Source organism: Alexandromys fortis, unplaced genomic scaffold (assembly GCF_014885135.2).
Source record: "Alexandromys fortis isolate MF-2015 unplaced genomic scaffold, M_Fortis_MF-2015_v1.1 scaffold_118, whole genome shotgun sequence".
Taxonomy (NCBI): domain Eukaryota; kingdom Metazoa; phylum Chordata; class Mammalia; order Rodentia; family Cricetidae; genus Alexandromys; species Alexandromys fortis.
The window spans coordinates 1,454,720-1,472,407 of record NW_026068010.1 but is presented as its reverse complement, the minus strand read 5'-3'; the positions used below and the strand labels follow the sequence as shown (position 1 = coordinate 1,472,407).

At 48.6% G+C, this 17,688-nt stretch overlaps 1 protein-coding gene and 1 pseudogene across 2 annotated transcripts in view; both read left to right on the top strand.

Moving 5' to 3' along the window:
* Flt1 (fms related receptor tyrosine kinase 1) overlaps positions 1–17,688 on the top strand; it is a 162,276-nt gene that overhangs the window by 111,860 nt on the left and 32,728 nt on the right. For both annotated transcript variants that reach the window (XM_050161872.1, XM_050161871.1), the window contains exons 16-18: positions 6,159–6,265; positions 11,685–11,817; positions 16,847–16,951. In XM_050161872.1, the coding sequence (XP_050017829.1) occupies positions 6,159–6,265; positions 11,685–11,817; positions 16,847–16,951 (345 nt within the window). The remainder of the gene's footprint in view (positions 1–6,158; positions 6,266–11,684; positions 11,818–16,846; positions 16,952–17,688) is intronic.
* On the top strand, positions 10,542–11,200 carry LOC126513475 (NADH dehydrogenase [ubiquinone] 1 beta subcomplex subunit 5, mitochondrial-like; annotated as a pseudogene).

Here is a 17,688-nt window from a genome sequence, read left to right as displayed (position 1 = left end):
ACACATGTGACTATGCACTGTATGCATGCAATGCTTGCAGAGGCCAGAAGAGGGCATCAGAGACCCTGGAACTGGAGTTGCAGATGGTTGTGAGCCAACAAGTAGGTGCTGGGAATCCCATCCAGGTCCTCTAGAAGAGCTGCCAGTGTTCTTAGCCACTGAGCCCCCTCTCCATCTCCAACCCCACTCCCTACTTACATTTTGCAGCAATCCTGTGAGAAGGTTGTGTTATTGGAAATAAGAGCCTAGTAAAGCCCATGGGAGGCCAAATAATATCACAGGGCCAGTAGGCTTGGAAGCAGAGCTGAGAATCTGAAATGCTTGCTTCTCTGTCCTCTGCTGTGTCTCCCGTCACATGGCAGGTGGGAGTCATCTCAGCCATGGGCGTTTCAGGAGCTGAGTCACTTTGGGAGAAATTCCCTCCCTTCCTAGCATCTGGGATTCTGCAGCACCAGGTGGGGATGTGAACAGTGGCTGGGCAGCCCTTCCCGGGCTGTTACAGGATGAGGAGAATGTGTCATGGTAAAATCTGAAGGATTAGTTATTATTAGTGTTGGTTAATGTGGTCCTCTACTCCAGCCAAGCTTTCAGTACTACATATTTTTCCCTAGTTTACTGTGAGTCACCCGGATGGTGTCCCAAACCACAGATTCCTGGTTGGCTTAAGGACTAGCTTTGTTGTGATAACAATTTGTTACAGAGAAAAATGTTACCAATTGCAATTTCAATTGTTTGCTTTTTCATTCCTCTCCAAAAGGTGCTCGCAATTGAATCCAAATATAGTAGATCAACATATCACAGTCCAGAAGAGAAGGTCCAAATTGGTCTTTACAGATTCTTAAAAAGCACCAGAAAGGGGTTGGGGAAATAGCTCAGCGGTTAAGAGCACTGACTGCTCTTGCAGAGAACCAGGTTCAGTTCCTACACGACAGCTCAAGACCATCTGTAACTCCAGGTCCAGGGAATCCAACACCCTCACACACAGACATACATGCAGGCAAAACACCAATGCACATAAAAAAAATACATAAATAAATTGTTTAAAAATTTTTTTAAAGGTCAAAACCTGTTACAAAGCTCTCCAGGTTGGTTGTACTATTCCAGCAGGTGACTGGGAAAGCCCATTGAGGCAGACGGTGGCAGCCGTGTTTTGCCTTTTAGAATGGGATTTAATCTGTGCTCATATGTATAAATCTTTATTGACTTTCTCTGGGCCTGAGGTAGAAACACAAAAGGAACATATCTCTGCAACATCATTTGTTACTTCAAATTAAAACAGCAGGAGCCCCTCGTTCACCCACCCACCCGGCCTGGTCAGGTATGAGAAAGTGGTTGCTCTAAAAGATACCGGACAGTTGTGTCAACATCGGGTTTGTTTTAGGCAGAAAAGGAAAGCTATGGTACACGGAGTGGGCCTGACTGAAGAGAGGTAAAGTAAAACAAAACCCAGCCCAGCCCACCTGTCCTGCACTCGAGGTCCAAACAGTGACGAGGAAAAATGAGATTGCATTTATCTTTGTCTTACTAATTATGTGCATGTGTATTACCTACATGTACATCCGTGTTGTGTGTGTGTGTGTGTGTGTGTGTGTGTGTGTGTGTGCCTGGTGCCCGAGGAGGCCAGAAGGTGGTGGATCCCCTGGAACTGGAGTCACAGACAGGTGTGAGCTGTGGTGCTGGGTACTGAACCTGGGTCCTCTGCGAGAGCAACAAGTGCTCTTAACTGCTGAGCCATCTCCTAAATCTGTATTTAAAAGTTCAGAGGGGTTGAGAGAAAGGGAAGGAGAAGAGGGAAGTTTCAAACCATGCTTAACAGCAGTTGGCACATGCACCCTGTTATCTCGTTTGTTTGTTTGTTTGTTTTTCTGTAGTTTTTCTCTGTGTAACAGTCCTGGCTATCTTGGAACTAGTTCTTGTTTGTAGACCAGGTTGGCCTTGAACTCACAGACTGGCCTCTGCCTTTTTGAGTGCCAGGAGTAAAGGCATGCACCACCGCCACCCAGCGTTAGCTTTATTATTATTATTATTTTTTAAAGAAACTGAGGCTCCTGTCTGCCACACAGCTGCTCACAGGCTCATACAAGGACATCGTCCCAGTTCTTGGTGGCAGTTGCTCTCATTCACCCCCTCCCCCTCCACACTGGGGCAGGGTAAGTTCTGGAACCAAAACTCCCTGGTGATTTCCCTCTTGGGAACCCACCAGTTGCCTTCTGTGAGCTGATGGCTCTGTGGCCTGTGGTGCTGGCCGGCTGTGACCACACAGAGCCACGTGCCAGGCTAGTGTGCGGATGCCTAGCTACGGTGAAAACACCTAAAGCCTGCCTGGTAACTGTCCCGCAAAGGCGAGTTGCCAGTGCCGCAGCTCAGGCTGTGTGCAATGGGCTGTCCATCGCTACCAGAATGGCTCAAGACACCACCAATGCAAACCCTTGACACGATCTACTGCCACTCAGAATTCAGACTGGCTGCTGAGTGGCACCCAGAGGGATGACAGGAAGCTTGGGATGACAGCTGGCTTGCGTTTGTCTGTGGAAGAGAGTAGGAACCCGTAACAAAAGACGCCCTTATCTTATAGTTATCTTATACGCTTGACTACATTCTCCTCGACATCCTGAGGTAAAACAGCTACGGACTGTGTCCTTTTCCAGGAACTGATGGCCCCCGAGACCAGTACGCACTCTTAATGATTATCGAGTCCCATCCACATTGCTCTGGCCCTGGGCAGTTAGGCTATTCTGTGTACTGAAGTGATCGCCATTCACCATCCAGTTGGATTTAACCATGCCAGTGTGTAGACAAAGTGCCTATGGGCTTCAGCCTGCCGAGCCTGTCAGTTCTTTAGGACGGAAGAGATAGGTAGAAGGAGAGAGAGCTATCACATGAGACCACAGATGCCCCAGATTCCTGAGATTTATTCTAAAGAGCAGGGAGCACTGGTAGCCCCTGATGAACATTTTCCTTAGCTGTCCTAATGAGTTGACTCCTTAAATATGTGTTTACACACAAGTAGTCCCACTGACAGGAATTTTGCTTGAGTAAGGCCTGTGGAATTAGACTTTGGGGTCAGCTTCCTGTCGCACGGAATGCGGTGGGAAAATTCTCGCAGTCAGAGAGTCAGTGACTTCACATTCCATGAGGGGAACGTGTGCAAAGCCCCTGTGAAGACAGCAACTATGGCCATCAGCAAGTGTGGCCGTCGGGGGCCACTACAGGGTCTTCAGAAGGTGCCAGTCTTACCACAGAACTTATTTGCAGCATAAGCAAGTGTAAGTGTGTGTGTTTGTGTGTGTGCGTGCAGTTGAAGAAATCCATACTCACGTGAATTTTGGCTTACAGTTTTCCCACTCTGAGGATGTATAGTGAGACTGAAGGGCAAAAGAAGATATAAGACTTAAGCATTTAAAATTTTAAATTAATTTTTAAAATTGGGAACAAGGCTGGAGAGATGGCTCAGTAGTTAAGAGCACTGGCTGCTCTTACAGAGGTCCTGGTTTGGTACCCAGTACCCATATGGTGAGTCACAACCATCTGGTGACTTCAGTTCAAGGGGATCCAGTGCCATCTTCTGGCCTCCAGATGCTGGTAGATATATATACATGCAGGCAAAATAGCCATGACATAAAATAAAAGTAAACCAGTCTTTTAAAAAAAAAAAAAAAAGTCAGTGTTAGGCAGAGAAGCCAGGACCTTATCATGCAAAGAATATGAGCTGTCCCGCCAGCTCACCATCTGAATTTGATCCTCGCAGTGATGGAGAGCACACACCAGCACCGAGGCAGAAGAGGACAGAGTGGAATCCGTGGCCTAGAAAGGAGTGGGGGTGACTGGAGATAGGCAGAGCTGGGTGGACGAGGACCGAAGATGGTTCTTTAGGAGTGGCGGTGGGACGACAGAGGAGGTAATACCTTCGCGAGCAGGGACAGTCGAGCAGGCAGGACAGAGACCGCTGCCTCTCTGAAGCCATTAGCAGGTTCTCAAAGGCTCAGAAGACGTGAGGAGAGGAGCAAGTGGCAGTACCGTTACACGCGTGGTGGCTTAGCCAGCTGGCTTAAAACCGCAGCCCCACCAGCTGCCAGCCGCTCATAGGCAAGGCTTAATCTCTCAGCGCCCTCAACTTCCTCACTCAAGAAAAGGAGAAAATCCAGCTCACAGCGTTGGCAGGAGTCTTGGCAAGTAAGCGTAGGCCAGTCCTCATAAGAGTCCCCAGGATAGAATGTGCTCGGTCAGCTGTCACTCACAGGTTTCCAGAGCAGATTTGCTATATTTCCCTGCAGGGCACCTCACTGACTCCAATTGCCTGCGGCATTGCACTTAGTGAACTCATTAGCTGGAAGCTCAGAGCGCACACTGCTCCAATCCCTTTTGAGCCTCCCATCACACCGCCATCTACACGTCACCTCCCCATGACCACTCCCATGATGCTCTTCCCCGCTTCCACGCAGCTCAGTCAAAACCTATTTAAAATACCAGAGGGGATTGAATCTCTCAAGTTCTGACGCATTTTCAAATCTCTTTTGCTGATTGTGGCAGGCACATGCCACAGCCCGTGTATGGCTATTGGAGGCTAGCTTTGTGGGAGTTGGTCTCTCCTTCCATCTTGTTTTGGAGGCAGGGTCAGTCTGTCTTGCTTCAGTCGCTATGCTGAATATTTCACACGAGGCGGCGCATGAGCTTCTGGGGGAGTCTCCCCTGCTTCTCCCCCACCCCAATCTCACCCAGGAGTTCTGGGAATGGCAGGTGTGTGCTACCACGGCCGGCTTTGCACACGGATCCCAGGAAATGAAACTCAAGTCATCAAGTCTGCATGGCTAACACCTTTACCACCCGAGCCATATCCTCAGACCTCTGAAGTAGTTAAAAAGATTGGTTTCTGGGCTAGGAATGAAGCCCGGTTGGTAGAGCACTCACCTAGCAAGTCCTAGGCCCTGGGTTTGGTCCCCAGCACTACAGGAACTGATTATAGTGGCACACATCTATAATCTCTATTTTGAGAGGTGGAGGCAGGAAGGTCAAAGTCACCCTTGGTGATCTACGTGAGTTTGAGGCCCACTTGGGATACGTGCGTGAGAGACCCTGTTTTCAAAGGATAAAAAATAAAAAAGTAAGGCCGATGACCTCGTGTTTGCTCTGAGACACTTGGTTTGGCTCACGGGATTCTTAAATGTTCTTACGCTCCTTCACTCATTATCCTGTCTCCTCCAGTACCTACCACTGCTGTAGAGAGCTTAGTTGAATTAAGACAAAGAACCCCGGAGTGAGGTACTGATGCTTGAAGCTATGGTATTGCTGTCGTGTATCCATGGGGTGGGTGTGATCAGAGACTGACCCGCAGATCCTCCCATCGTGCCTAAGGAGAACAAATATCACCCTAAATTCCTTTGTTAAATCAAAGGAGGTGTTTCTTCAGAATTCCCGGAGACTTGCCCCTGAACTCTTTAGGAGGGAACCCCTTTCGGCCCAGTGGGCTCTTTCCTCGCTGATCACTAGCGGCTCGTTTTTTTCAGGAAGCTTCAGGTGACTGCGCTGGGTCTCTCTCTCTCTCTCTCTCTCTCTCTCTCTCTCTCTCTCTCTCTCTCTCTCTCTCTGTCTTGGAGGGACACTGCTCAGCTTTTGTGCTCTTAACCCTGGGATGGATGTGACTGGGCAGGCGCATGGGCTTCTCTTCCCTCTTGCCGGTACTATCTGCTGCCAAGGTCAGAAGCCCAGAAGCAGGCAGCAAGACTGTGGGTGGTGGAGAGTGACTACCCCAGAAGAAGCATTAGGGCAATTGTGACCGTCCTTGGGTTTTATTTTTATTTTCAATGTCAGCTTTGAAGAATTTTTTGAGTCCCAAAGGGGACCTTTTATGTCTTTTTTTTTTCTTTCCTTTAGAATTTCCTCTAGAGCCAATTAGTGAGATTAACGGGGTCCAGATTTAGCACTTTAATGAGCTTTTCCCTGCCTTAATTTCCCTCTGTCTTTACTTTCCCCTCTGATTTTTAATGAGCCGTTTCTGAGAATACCATTTCCAAACTCGGCAGGATTTCTAGAAAGTTCTCTGGGCGTGAGTTCGCGGCGTGTCTTAGAAGATGACTGGCAGATGCCCAGCTCGTGCAAGCAGAGGCACGTCATTTCAGGGTCTCCTTGTATCCGCATCTTTGCCATTTCTCTCTCCCTAGGCTCCTCGGACAAGTCGAACCTGGAGCTGATCACGCTCACGTGCACCTGTGTGGCTGCCACGCTCTTCTGGCTCCTTCTAACTCTCTTCATCCGGAAGCTGAAACGGGTAAGAACACAGAAGGAAAGATCACTGAGCTGTACGACTCCCCCCCCCTTTCATGCGAGCACGTCCACCCATGTTGCCATTGTTCGCGGTCACTTAGGCAGCCATGCTGTTGAGCTATCATAGGTATAGCTAATGTCACAGGGGCCTCATCCCTAGACAAAGAGCTCTGGGTCGCTAAGGAGTTCCGAGATAGGGAGAACTAGCCTCTCTCAGAGATGAAGCCCTTCACTGATTATCCACTACCAAGTCTCAGCCCTGAAATCATATACACACAAGCAACACTAAACAGACTGAGCAGGTCATATTTGCTCTGCGTTCAAGGCCAGTCTGGTCTATAGAGTTCCAGGACACCAGGGGTTACACAGAGAAACCCTGTCTCAACACCCCTCCCCCCAGAAAAAGAAAAGAAATCAAAGGGGACATGAGATGAAGACCACCTCTGACCTGGCTCTGCCCTATTTCCCATGAGCTAATGTGGCACAGGGCCTGAGTCCCTCTGCCGGGCTCTCTGGGGACCTTGGAGAGCAATTGCTGCTGTGTGTAGTCTACAAGGAGACTGACTGGATGCCAGCACACAGCCAAATGTCACACTGTAACTCTGCGTAGGTGCAAGGGATAGTGGACCAACCCTGGACATGGTGATGCACGCCTATAATCCCAACACTCAGGAGGCAGAAGCAGGAGGATTGCAAGTTTGAGGCCAACCTGGACAACGTAAGGAGACCCTGTTTCAAGAAAAGAAACAAAAAGAAGAAAAGAGAAAAAAGAGAGGAAAAAAAGGAAAGAACTAACCAAAATGTGGACAGGGTAGTGTGGACTGCGGAGGAAATAGTGTTATAGGGAGCGGGCATAGAACAGAGCTGAGGCTGACAAGGCAGGGCCAGCACGGGGCTGCTCAGTCCAGCTGCATGGGGCTTTGGAGGTGATACAAAGAGTCTGCTAGCTGAAGGCTTTTGTGAGGGCAGAGGAGGTGGTTAAGCAAAGCGTGGCTTTGTGAGAAGAGACTGCTGCTCCAGTTAGGGGAGGAGAAAGAGGGGGTTGTGTTTTTTTCTGGTCTTGAAGCCTCACCTTGAAGACCAGAGTGAGCAAGAGTTGAGCCCCAAGCACTTAGGAAACAGAGTAAGCAGTTTGTAAGGAAGAGGTGGGCTAGAGGGTTGGAGTTGGGAGTTCTTTAGGAGGGCGTGGCGACAGGACTCAGAAGGGCAAGGTTTCTGCCATTTTCTAGAGATTTTCCTTTATGGTTGTCCCAGATCTAGTGGGAAACACCTTGCCCAGGGTTTTCGATCACCCTACTAAAATGTCAAAGAGGGAGATGTATTATCATTTCCATTTAAAAGAGGAAAACTGAGGTTCCCTGAGGTAATGACATGGGTCCAAACGTCACTACGGGAATTTAGTTTTGAGCCAAGACCGTCTGACCTCAGACTGATATTCAAAATCTTAAGGCATGCACTCTTGGTAGTTGGAATGAGAGAGATGATGGTGTTAGGAAAAGTCCTAAAATGAGCCTCTCGGCCGGTACAAAGAAATCCAATCAGACCAGATTAAAACACATCAAACGCCTGGGTTTATTAGACGGCACACTCGGGTGGCCGGGAGAATGGCAAGAAAAAGACAGAGAAAACACACACACACACACACACACACACACACACACAACCATGTGTTCTCTTTTCTGGTGCAAGCCTAAATAGCCTAGAGCAGTGGTCCTGACCTTCCCCAGGTGGGGTCAGCGCTTGGCAGGCTGGGAGTCAGAGTCCAAGCCAGGGCAACTGCCAGGCCAGGGGCTTCCAGTCATCCTAGACTTCTTGGATGTAGGGATGTTAGAGGGCAGGGGTGACGCCCCCAGCTCAATATTACATTCCAGACTCTTTAGATATAGGAGTGTGACATGAAGCTGAGGTGATATTTATGACCAAACATCCCAAAAAGGATGCCAGGGACTGGGGTGTCGCTTCCAATCATCCGAGACTCTTTGGATACAGGGGTGTCACTTTTGACCAAGCAGGTGACAACAACCTTCCATGTTCACATAGGACATCAGACTTTTGGCACACGGAGTGTTTGCTTTGGCCTGATGAGGCCACTGCCGAATCTGCTGGTGAGGGAACAGAGCTGGAGTAGCCCAAGGGAAGGGCATGAAAGGGAAAGGCTAAGAGGAAAGCAATGCTTAAGGTAGACTTGGAAGAGTGCAATGGGAAGGGATGACCAGGAAAAGATCACCCTCTACCCTGCCACCTTCTCCTCCCTCGCTGGAGCAGCAGACCGAACGGAAAGATCTACCATGGATTTAAGAGGGTTCTTACACTGCCAGGATTCCCCGGTGTACAAGCTGGTGGTAGCAGGAGATCATCTACAGTTTGCCTGGAGGAGGCACAGGTGAACAAGGAGTCTAAAGAAGATGCAGGTCCCCATGGTTTTTCTAATCCCAGTGCTAATTCCTCATTGATAAAGGCTGTATTTTATCTCCTCGGCCCCACCTGGTAGAGCCAGTGGTTAGAACTATGGCCGATGTGTATTGATGTTTGCTAGAAGCCAGGTCCTGTTCTAACAGGTTAGTCAATCATTTGGTAACCATAGCAACCCTCTTAGATAAGTTCAATGACGTCATCGTTTCACGGATGAGCAAACGAGGTCTAGGGGAGTTAAGCTACTTGCCTGGGAGGCCATTTGGCTGTGTACAAGTCAAATCCAGGCAGTTGTCCTTCGTGCTGAGTGCCGAGTAGCTGCTCAGTGCTTGTGTCCCTTAAAAAAATAAGTATCTGTTGGTATACTCCCCCTGCAGGTCTGCCTGGTGGTCCCTCTCGTCTGCCTTATTGAGATAAAAACATTGACTTTCATTGGAGCCACGTGGGACAAGCTCCTTCTTCGCCTGTTACTTCCCTAACACCTCCCCATACTGCAGAAACCCAAGGTGTCCCTTGCTAGGTTCCAGCTGTTCACCTGCTCTTTAGTGATTGCCTTGGTGATCTTCAACATGAAAAAGTTAGTCGTCAAAGCTATACCGGGAGCTTTTCCCCTGAGCACCTATACCCTCACCCCCGTGGTGAGGGTCCCTAGCTTTTGTCCTTTCGCGCCCTTGATTGGAGGCTGAGCAAACATTCTGCCCTGAGGTATTTGTCCCACACTCTAATGATAAGTTTTGTATGGAGAGTGATAGTCAGCAAGTGATGGATGAGGTGAGCTGTGACTGCCCGGAGCCGGGTAAGGGCTGAGGAATGCGGTGGGTGTGAAGAGGTGGATAGGAAAGGCAGTCGTGTGTTTGTAGCCCCTTCCCATCCTCCCCCCACCCCCATCATGCTTCCTCTAGGTTAGGGAAGCAAACTGTAAAGGAGGCCAACCTCGTTTCAATGGAGTTTATGTAACTTGCAGCCAATGATTCTTTCTACGGAAAACTCATCCTTTCTGTCCCATCCAAGAGTCTGCCCCCAGAAACTCAGTCATCAGCCCCGGAAATGTGTCCATTAATAAAAAAAGGAACCTGCGGATGGACTGCAGCTGTCAATCCACTCCTCTGGGATCTGCCACACTGGTTGCTCTCTGGATTTGATTTGTAGTTCCAAGAAACCAAGTTCACGGCATGTGAACATCTGAACAATGCTCTAGGGGACTCCGGATGTGTTTACATTTACTCTTCAGCCTTTGAAGCTGTCAGCCTCTGTTTCTGAAAACAGAAAGGCCTTTGTGGGGCTGGAGAGACTGCTCAGAGGTTAAGAGCATTGCCTGCTCTTCTAAAGGTCCTGAGTTCAATTCCCAGCAACCACATGGTGGCTCACAACCATCTGTAATGGGGTCTGGTTCCCTCTTCTGCCCTCCACGGGTACGAGCCAGGCACGGTGCTCTTACATACATTCAGACAAAACACCCATACACATAAAATAAAAATATATAAATCTGGGCTGGAGAGATGGCTCAGAGGTTGGGAGCACCGGCTGCTCTTACTGAGGTCCTGAGTTCAGTTCCCAGCAACCACATGGTGGCTCATAACCATCTGTAATGAAATCTGGTGCCCTCTTCTGGTGTGTGTGCAGGCATGCATTATATATATTTAAAAAATGTCCAGAGCAGCCATGGAAAGCTTCCCGTCTGTTTAGAATTGTGTTATTGTGTTAAATGCTCTTTGTTTTTTAAGCCCTCATGTGGTTGCTGCAGAACGTGACCTAAGGCGTTAGAGGTCTGGGCACATTCATTCAAGATGCTACTGTTTCTGCAGTCATGTTATGACAGAAAAGTAGGGAACTGTTCTTTTAAAATGGCGCACGCCAGACTTCCTCCCCAGGCCGGAGTAGCCATGGCGGCCATGAGCCTGCTGCAGCGGGCTTCTGTCGGTCACCGCGCTGACAGCGCTGTCTGTCCGCCGTGCTGGCTCTAGACTTTGAGTCGGAAGCTTTCTCACACGGAGCTTTCCGAAGACTGTCGCTCCTGTGCAGCACAGTGGGGACCATGGCAAAAGACTGTTTGTCATCAAGCCTACTTCATACTATGACAGTCGCTTCTTGAGGTTGCTGAGATTCTACCTTATGTTGACTGGGGTTCCAGTTCTGATTGGCATAACGCTGGTGAATGTATTTATTGGTGAAGCTGAACTTGCAGAAATCCCAGAAGGCTACATCCCAGAACACTGGGAGTATTACAAGCACCCAATATCAAGATGGATTGTCCGAACTTTCTATGATTGTCCCGAAAAGAATTATGAAAAAATCATGGCTATCCTCCAGATTGAGTCTGAAAAGGCTGAATTGAGGTTAAAGGAGCAGGAAGTTCGAAGACTGATGCGGTCCTGGGGTGACGGGCCCTGGTTTCAGATCCCAACCCTTGAGAAGGAATTCATTGATCATTCTCCAAAAGCAACTCCTGACAACTGATCCATTTGCCTAAGAACAGCATGTTCTTTCTAGTAGAAAGAAATGAATAAATATTCTGTACTTTTAAAAAAAATGGCGCACGCCAGTGTGTGCATCTCAGTGACTGTTCTGTTGCTCTGAAGGGACACCGTGACTAAGGCAATGTTTCAGAGAAAGCATTTAATTGGACGCTTGCCCAACAATTTCTGAGGCTGAGTCCATGATCATGGTGCCAAGCTAGGCGGCACCGGAGAACAGCTGAGAGCACACACAAAAGTTACAGGCGGGTGGGGGTGGGAGGTGGGGGAGAGGTAGGCTGGACTTAGCCTGGGCTCTCTAAACCTCAGTCCACCCCCAGTGACACACCTCCTCCCATAAACCATACCTCTTACTGCTTCCCGAACAGTCCACCGCCTGGGAACCAAAGATTGAAAGATGAGCTTACGGAGGCCAAAGCACCACAGTGTGTGACTAGGAAGACCCTCTGCCCTTGGTCAAAGGATGCACAATAGTAGACATTGCAGAATATTGTAACCAATAACTAGGGTCTTAAAGTTGTTTTCTCTATTCCTCAGTCTCCTTCTGAAGTAAAGACGGACTACCTGTCAATCATAATGGACCCCGATGAAGTCCCCCTGGATGAGCAGTGTGAACGGCTGCCCTATGATGCCAGCAAGTGGGAGTTTGCACGGGAAAGACTTAAACTAGGTAATGTATTTCGTTCGGCAGATTCGCAAGTCTATCAGAGCAATCAATGCCATGCAAAACACTCGTTTCAAGAAAAGCAGCGGAGAGCTAGACTTAGGAGTCAACCCTCTAGTCGGCCAGAGAGAAGGTCCGCTGTTGCGGAGACACTAGCGTAAGGCACCGAGAAGCACCCTTGTGTTTAGTTCCTGAGCACTGGGGCTGAGCAGCGGATGCCAGCAGGAGCCCTAAAGATGCCAAAATGTTGGAGTCTCTTCCCCCCCAAGCATAGTCTCTAGCGAGTAGGTAAGTGAAGGGGAAGAGGAAGAGAGTCCATGACTTATAAGCTCAGGTGCTCTTAAATAGCGAAACCGCTGGGGACTAAACATAGTGCTTAGAACACAATCCATCAGAGTGAGGTTCCGTTACATCCAGCTCTCCGCGCAAATTCACATGTTGTAAAACGCCCTGGGACTCTCCCCAGAGTGTGTGCTCCAACCCCAAGGGAGCACTCAAGTTTCACTTTTGAAGAGCAGAGCCGTCTTTTCCAGGTAGGGCAGATGTTGTAAACAGAAGACCACGGTGTTTAACCCCAGTTCCTCTGGCGCAAACATCACGATGCACATGCGCATTCCTCTCCCGCTTTGGCGCTGCAAAACAATTGGAGCCTCAATTGCTCCTACCCGAGACCTTTGGAGCGTGGCTTGTGAAAGTTTTCCACTCGCTCCCGTGTATGCCAGAGTCATTAGTGGTTGGAACTGGGAAAACAGATTGGGAGCCCAGTGTTCACTGAGTGTCACCCTCAGAGCAAGCGAGCTCGCTGTTCTGCCATTGTGACTCTCTTCGCAGGCAAGCTCTGCTGGGGTAGCGGTGGTGACGGAAGAGGTGGCATGGTTTCTCTAGGTTCTCTCTTAGTTCTTGAAGTCATTCTGCTTACAGGGAAAGAAAAGCATCAATGTAGGTCCTGTTTGGCTTGGGGAAAACATTTGAAAGTCAGCTAAAAGCTGTGGAAAGCCAGAATCGGCTGCTTGGGGGGGTGGGGGTGCTGTTGAGGGGGTTCTATTAAACAGGGAGCAGTTAAATACAGGTAGCACATTGGATGAGTTCCTTCTGCGAGGCTGAGTTTCAAAGCCGCTCGCTGAGCCCCTCGGTGACCTTGGCCGGGAACACAGCGTCAGTTCCCTCACAATCAGGAGCTGTTCTCAGGCCCTGCTGTTTTCCAAACTCGTTAGCTAGGATTGAACATGCTTCTTCCAGGACAGGATACATGAGTGCTCCCTGCCAACTCCTGACCGCCCCCCCCACCCCAACCCACCCCATCTCCCCATTCCCACTCACACCCCCCTAGGCTGCTCCGTCTGGCTGGACTGGGGGATGCAGGGGGCAACGGGACACCCACACAACAACATTTCATAAGATTCTTCTTGTGGAAGGTTTTTCTTGGTGAGTACTTCGCTGGGCAGGGGGCCTCAGCTGTGATTTGGCCTCTGTCCATCTGAGGGTCTCTGGTTGGTGAGAACAGGCGGCAAGTTTTTTAGTGCACAGTGTGGCCGCAGGACAGGGAAGAACGCTCCTCTGATTAACTTGGGAGCGGGGAGGCCCCAGACTTCTTGGTTCTGGTTAGCCAAAGAAATGACAAAGTGATTTGAAATCATGGCTGGCTGCAGTAAGTAACCAACGTTGCATCTAAATTGCATCTGAATTGGTGGAGAAGGAAAAAAAATGGCTCAATAGGCAGTGTTACATTGAGGTAAAAAAAAAAAGTAAGAAATGCACAGACCAAGGGGCGATTTCCAACTAACCCCGGAGAGAATGCAACGCCTATAAATGTACAGGCACTGTCTGACGTCGTGGTCTGTTTCTAAGCAAGTGATAGACAGGGGAAGTTGTCTAGCGTGGAAAAGCACGGAGGGCGTCTGGAGCTGGGCCGTTTCAATAGCCAATAAGATCCGTTCCCTTCATTGCCCAAGAGGGGTGGCGTCAATTAGTTAGATTTGTCACAGAGGCCAGAGTAGCTGACGGACACTTAGGAAGGGAAGGATTTGTTGTTGCTGATGATGGTTTCAGGAGGTTCCTCCCATGGTGGCCTGGCATCGTACTCACACAGAGAGCGGCCTGGTGGCAGAAGCCTGTAGGCATGGCTGCTCCTCACATCACAGAAGATAGGAAGTGGAGAGATAGGCAGGTAAAGGTCATGAATAACCCACCCCCCACCCTAGAAACCTTCCCTAGTGACCTCGACCCTCCTGCTCAGCCTACCTCTTAAAGCTTCAAGAAGCCCCTCACCCCCACCCCAGATAACACTGCAGCTCTGGATGAAGCCCTCATCCGACACCTGGATCTATGAGGATCTTTCACATGGAAAGCATAATGGGGACCAAGGGCATGCGACCTTGCACGCTTTCAAGGCTGGCTAGGACTCTTCACAGCCATTTTGGTACTGGTGCGTTATGTGACCGTGACGTTCTGAACTTGTGTGTGGCATTCCAGACAGCATGGTGTTCCAGGGAAAGGAAATATCAGGCTCGGGAAGTTCAGAGTGAACGAGTCCAGCCGCAGCTAGAACCGAGATGATTCAAGAGCCCACAGTAACTTCCTGTTGTTTTATGGGGCTGCGACCTGCCCGCTGAGCACCAGCTTGTATCCACTGATGGAAGCTGAGCCTCCAAACGCTGGCAACACAAAGTGCCTTGTGGCAGCCCAGAAGGGAATGTGTAGGGTGGACCCTGGAGAAAGGCTGGAGTCTTTGGGGTGTGTGGAGAGATTATTGGGATATTTCTGGGCTTGGGATGCTTCACATCAGGTGATGGAATACAGCCGAGGGGCATTATTCTTCTACTCTGGGAAAGCTAAAAAGGTAGAAATAACTTTTAACCAAAATATGCTTTTTTTTTTTGACAAGGTTTCTGTGTAACAGCCCTGGCTATCCTGGAACTCGTTCTGTAGACCAGGCTGGCCTTGAACTCAGAGATCCATCCACCTGCCTCTATCTTCCGAGTGATGGATTTAAAGGCACGCACCACTACCTCCTGGATTTTTTTTTAAGTCATAAGGCCCCTGAAGATCTCTTCCCCCCACTAACCTTGACACTCAGGACTTTGGGAGCCACGGGTTGCTCCGCTGTTTTAAGAGTCCACTCTGGCTCAGACCATTTTCTCTGAAGACGGAACGAGAATAGGTGGCTGTCCCTGTTGCATGCTCTAGCAGAAATCAGGTTGAGCAGCTGCCAACAGAACACATTTGGCTTTGGAAAACCATGTCATCTCCTGGGTCGCCCCCACCAAGCAGAGCGTGTCCCAGGAGACAGCGCTTGTGATGACGCTTGTCACTGAAACTGCCCAGGTCCTAATTGGATACCTCATGCAGGGCAATAGCCTTGAAGCTGCAGCAAGAAGCCGAGGTCTCAGCAGTCATGCAAGCACTAGGCAAGGCTGTGATGTGACAAGTACTTTGTCATAAAACTTACGAGAGGATAAACAGATAGATGATAGCTACATATATAGCGATATATATGTATATGGAGATAGAAGATAGATAAATACATATATACATATATAAAAATATATGTATATGAGATAGATGATAGATAGATGGATAGATGGATGTATATGGAGATAGAAGTTAGATAGCTAGATAGACAAATAGATACATATATATAGAGAGAGATATGTATATGGAGATAGAAGATAGATACATATATGCATATCTAAATATATGTTTATGAGACAGATGATAGATAGACACATAGATAGATAGATAGATAGATAGATAGATAGATAGATAGATAGATAGATAGATAGATTAGATAGATAGGGAGATTGACATTAGATAGACAGACAGACAGACAGACAGACAGACAGACAGACAGACAGGTACTTGGAAGGCTGATTAACTAAGGGCGCATTACCAGGGCGATTTGAGGTAGGAAACTAGGATGGACAAGAGAATGAAATTAATCTTCTAGCAGGTGAGATTTTCTTTTGATCAATGACATTCTATTATTTCTGTCCCTCTCGCCCTTCCCCGCCCCTGAGGACCCATCACCAGAGGAGCCGAAAAGAAGTTGACTTTCTTGATTTACTCTTCTTACAGCATACCAAGCTAGGGATCATCTGTTTCCTATGGCTCTGTTTCGCTTCCTTATTGTGAAAAGAGAGCTCTGAACAGAATAGGTAGTTGAAGTATTCCGGGGGTGTTCTTCCTAAAGGGCCTCAGCCACCCGAACTCCACTCCAAGGGCTCTTGAGTTACTGCCCACAAAGTCCAAACAGGGCTCTCCATTCTGCTGTAACTGGACAGGGCCTCCTTTACACCAGTTACCACACCAGGTACTTGATCATTCATACAGCGTCCTTCCCTCTCCGAGTTGCACTGGCTCAGTTAAGAGCGGGAAAAGACGTGTATTAAACACTATAGCGAACCATTACAAGCACTGTGAAAGATGCCCTGCTTTCTTAATGCTTTCTTTGAGCAAGCATCTCTCTGGGGTTGAAGCAAATTACTACCCGTGTTTGATGGCTCATGTTCGGAAAACCACAGGGGCTTGTCATGATCTTATAATCATATATTAGCTACCGGGGAATGCTCTGACCTGCACGGAAGCCTGAGAAACAACCACGTGTTTGTTCTTAAGATATGAGGCACTGTTACTCCCAGAGCAGTCACCACCATTCATCCTTTCTGCAGAAAACAGGAGTGACCTCAGTGGCAAGAAAGAGGGCTGGGAGGACCTTGGTCATGAAGCAGTTAAAGAAAAACTACCCGGGTTTGGTATTTCCTCCCTACAGCAAGACTCTATGGCCACTTTCTTTTTTTGAATGCTCTAGAAGCTTAGACTAGTCTTGGAGGATGGGGCAGGGATGGGGTGGGGGGCTCAGAGGCAGAGGAAGGGACGAGAAATGCACTCACTTGGCCTCCGTAGGGGTCAGTCCCTGGCGGAATCCCTTCAAAGATGTGCACCCCACATAACACGTACAACACGGCATTTCCTTCCTGGAAAGGACTCAGACTCGCGGTTGGCTTTGCAAACAAACCAAGACCTTCTTCTATTGTAGGCAAATCGCTCGGCAGAGGGGCCTTTGGGAAAGTGGTCCAAGCATCTGCATTCGGCATTAAGAAGTCGCCCACCTGCCGGACTGTGGCTGTGAAGATGTTAAAAGGTACAGATGCGGATGCTGTGCTCTGGCTTCCGGTGACCTTTCACCCTCTGCACTCTCTACATGTTGGCACAAGATTAATGTAGCCTAGGAACAGACAAACTATTTCTGCTCCAGCCACGGCTTCTTTCTTTCTTTGAGGATTTTCAGATTGAGCTACACTAGCTCAGAATAAACCTTGTCAATGGAACAATCCAGAACCATCCCTAGGAAAATGATCTCTGTCATCCTAAAGTCTTCCTTTTCTCATATCTCAGACAAGACCCCCAGAGGTGTACATCTATTCCCCTCACAGGTTCAGAAGGCTAGGGCTGGCGGGGTTCACTGTAGTTGTCAGGAAATGGCACACTTCACCAATCCCAAAGGTTCAGCCTGGGTTCGCCTTCACTGTAAAGCAGAACTAAAATGCTGGAGAAAATTAGTTGATCAAAATTTTATTCTGTGATGCTGTCAAGCCTAGAAAACATTCCTTCTTTATAAGTAACAACTTTTTAAAGAAGAATTTTATATAAGAGGTGGGAGGAAGGACCAGATGACATTGTGACTTACAGCAGCTGCCACCGTGCAGACTGACAGCAAGACTCAAGGAGAAGCGTAGAAGCCAAACTCTGGAGAGTCAGACATCCTTCTGTAATGTAGGCAGGCTCCACGCCTTCGTGTACGATGAAATAGTCACACTGTTCCTCGTATCAGGATTTCAAAACCAAGAAGGAGGAAGACCAAAAAAAAAAAAAAAAACC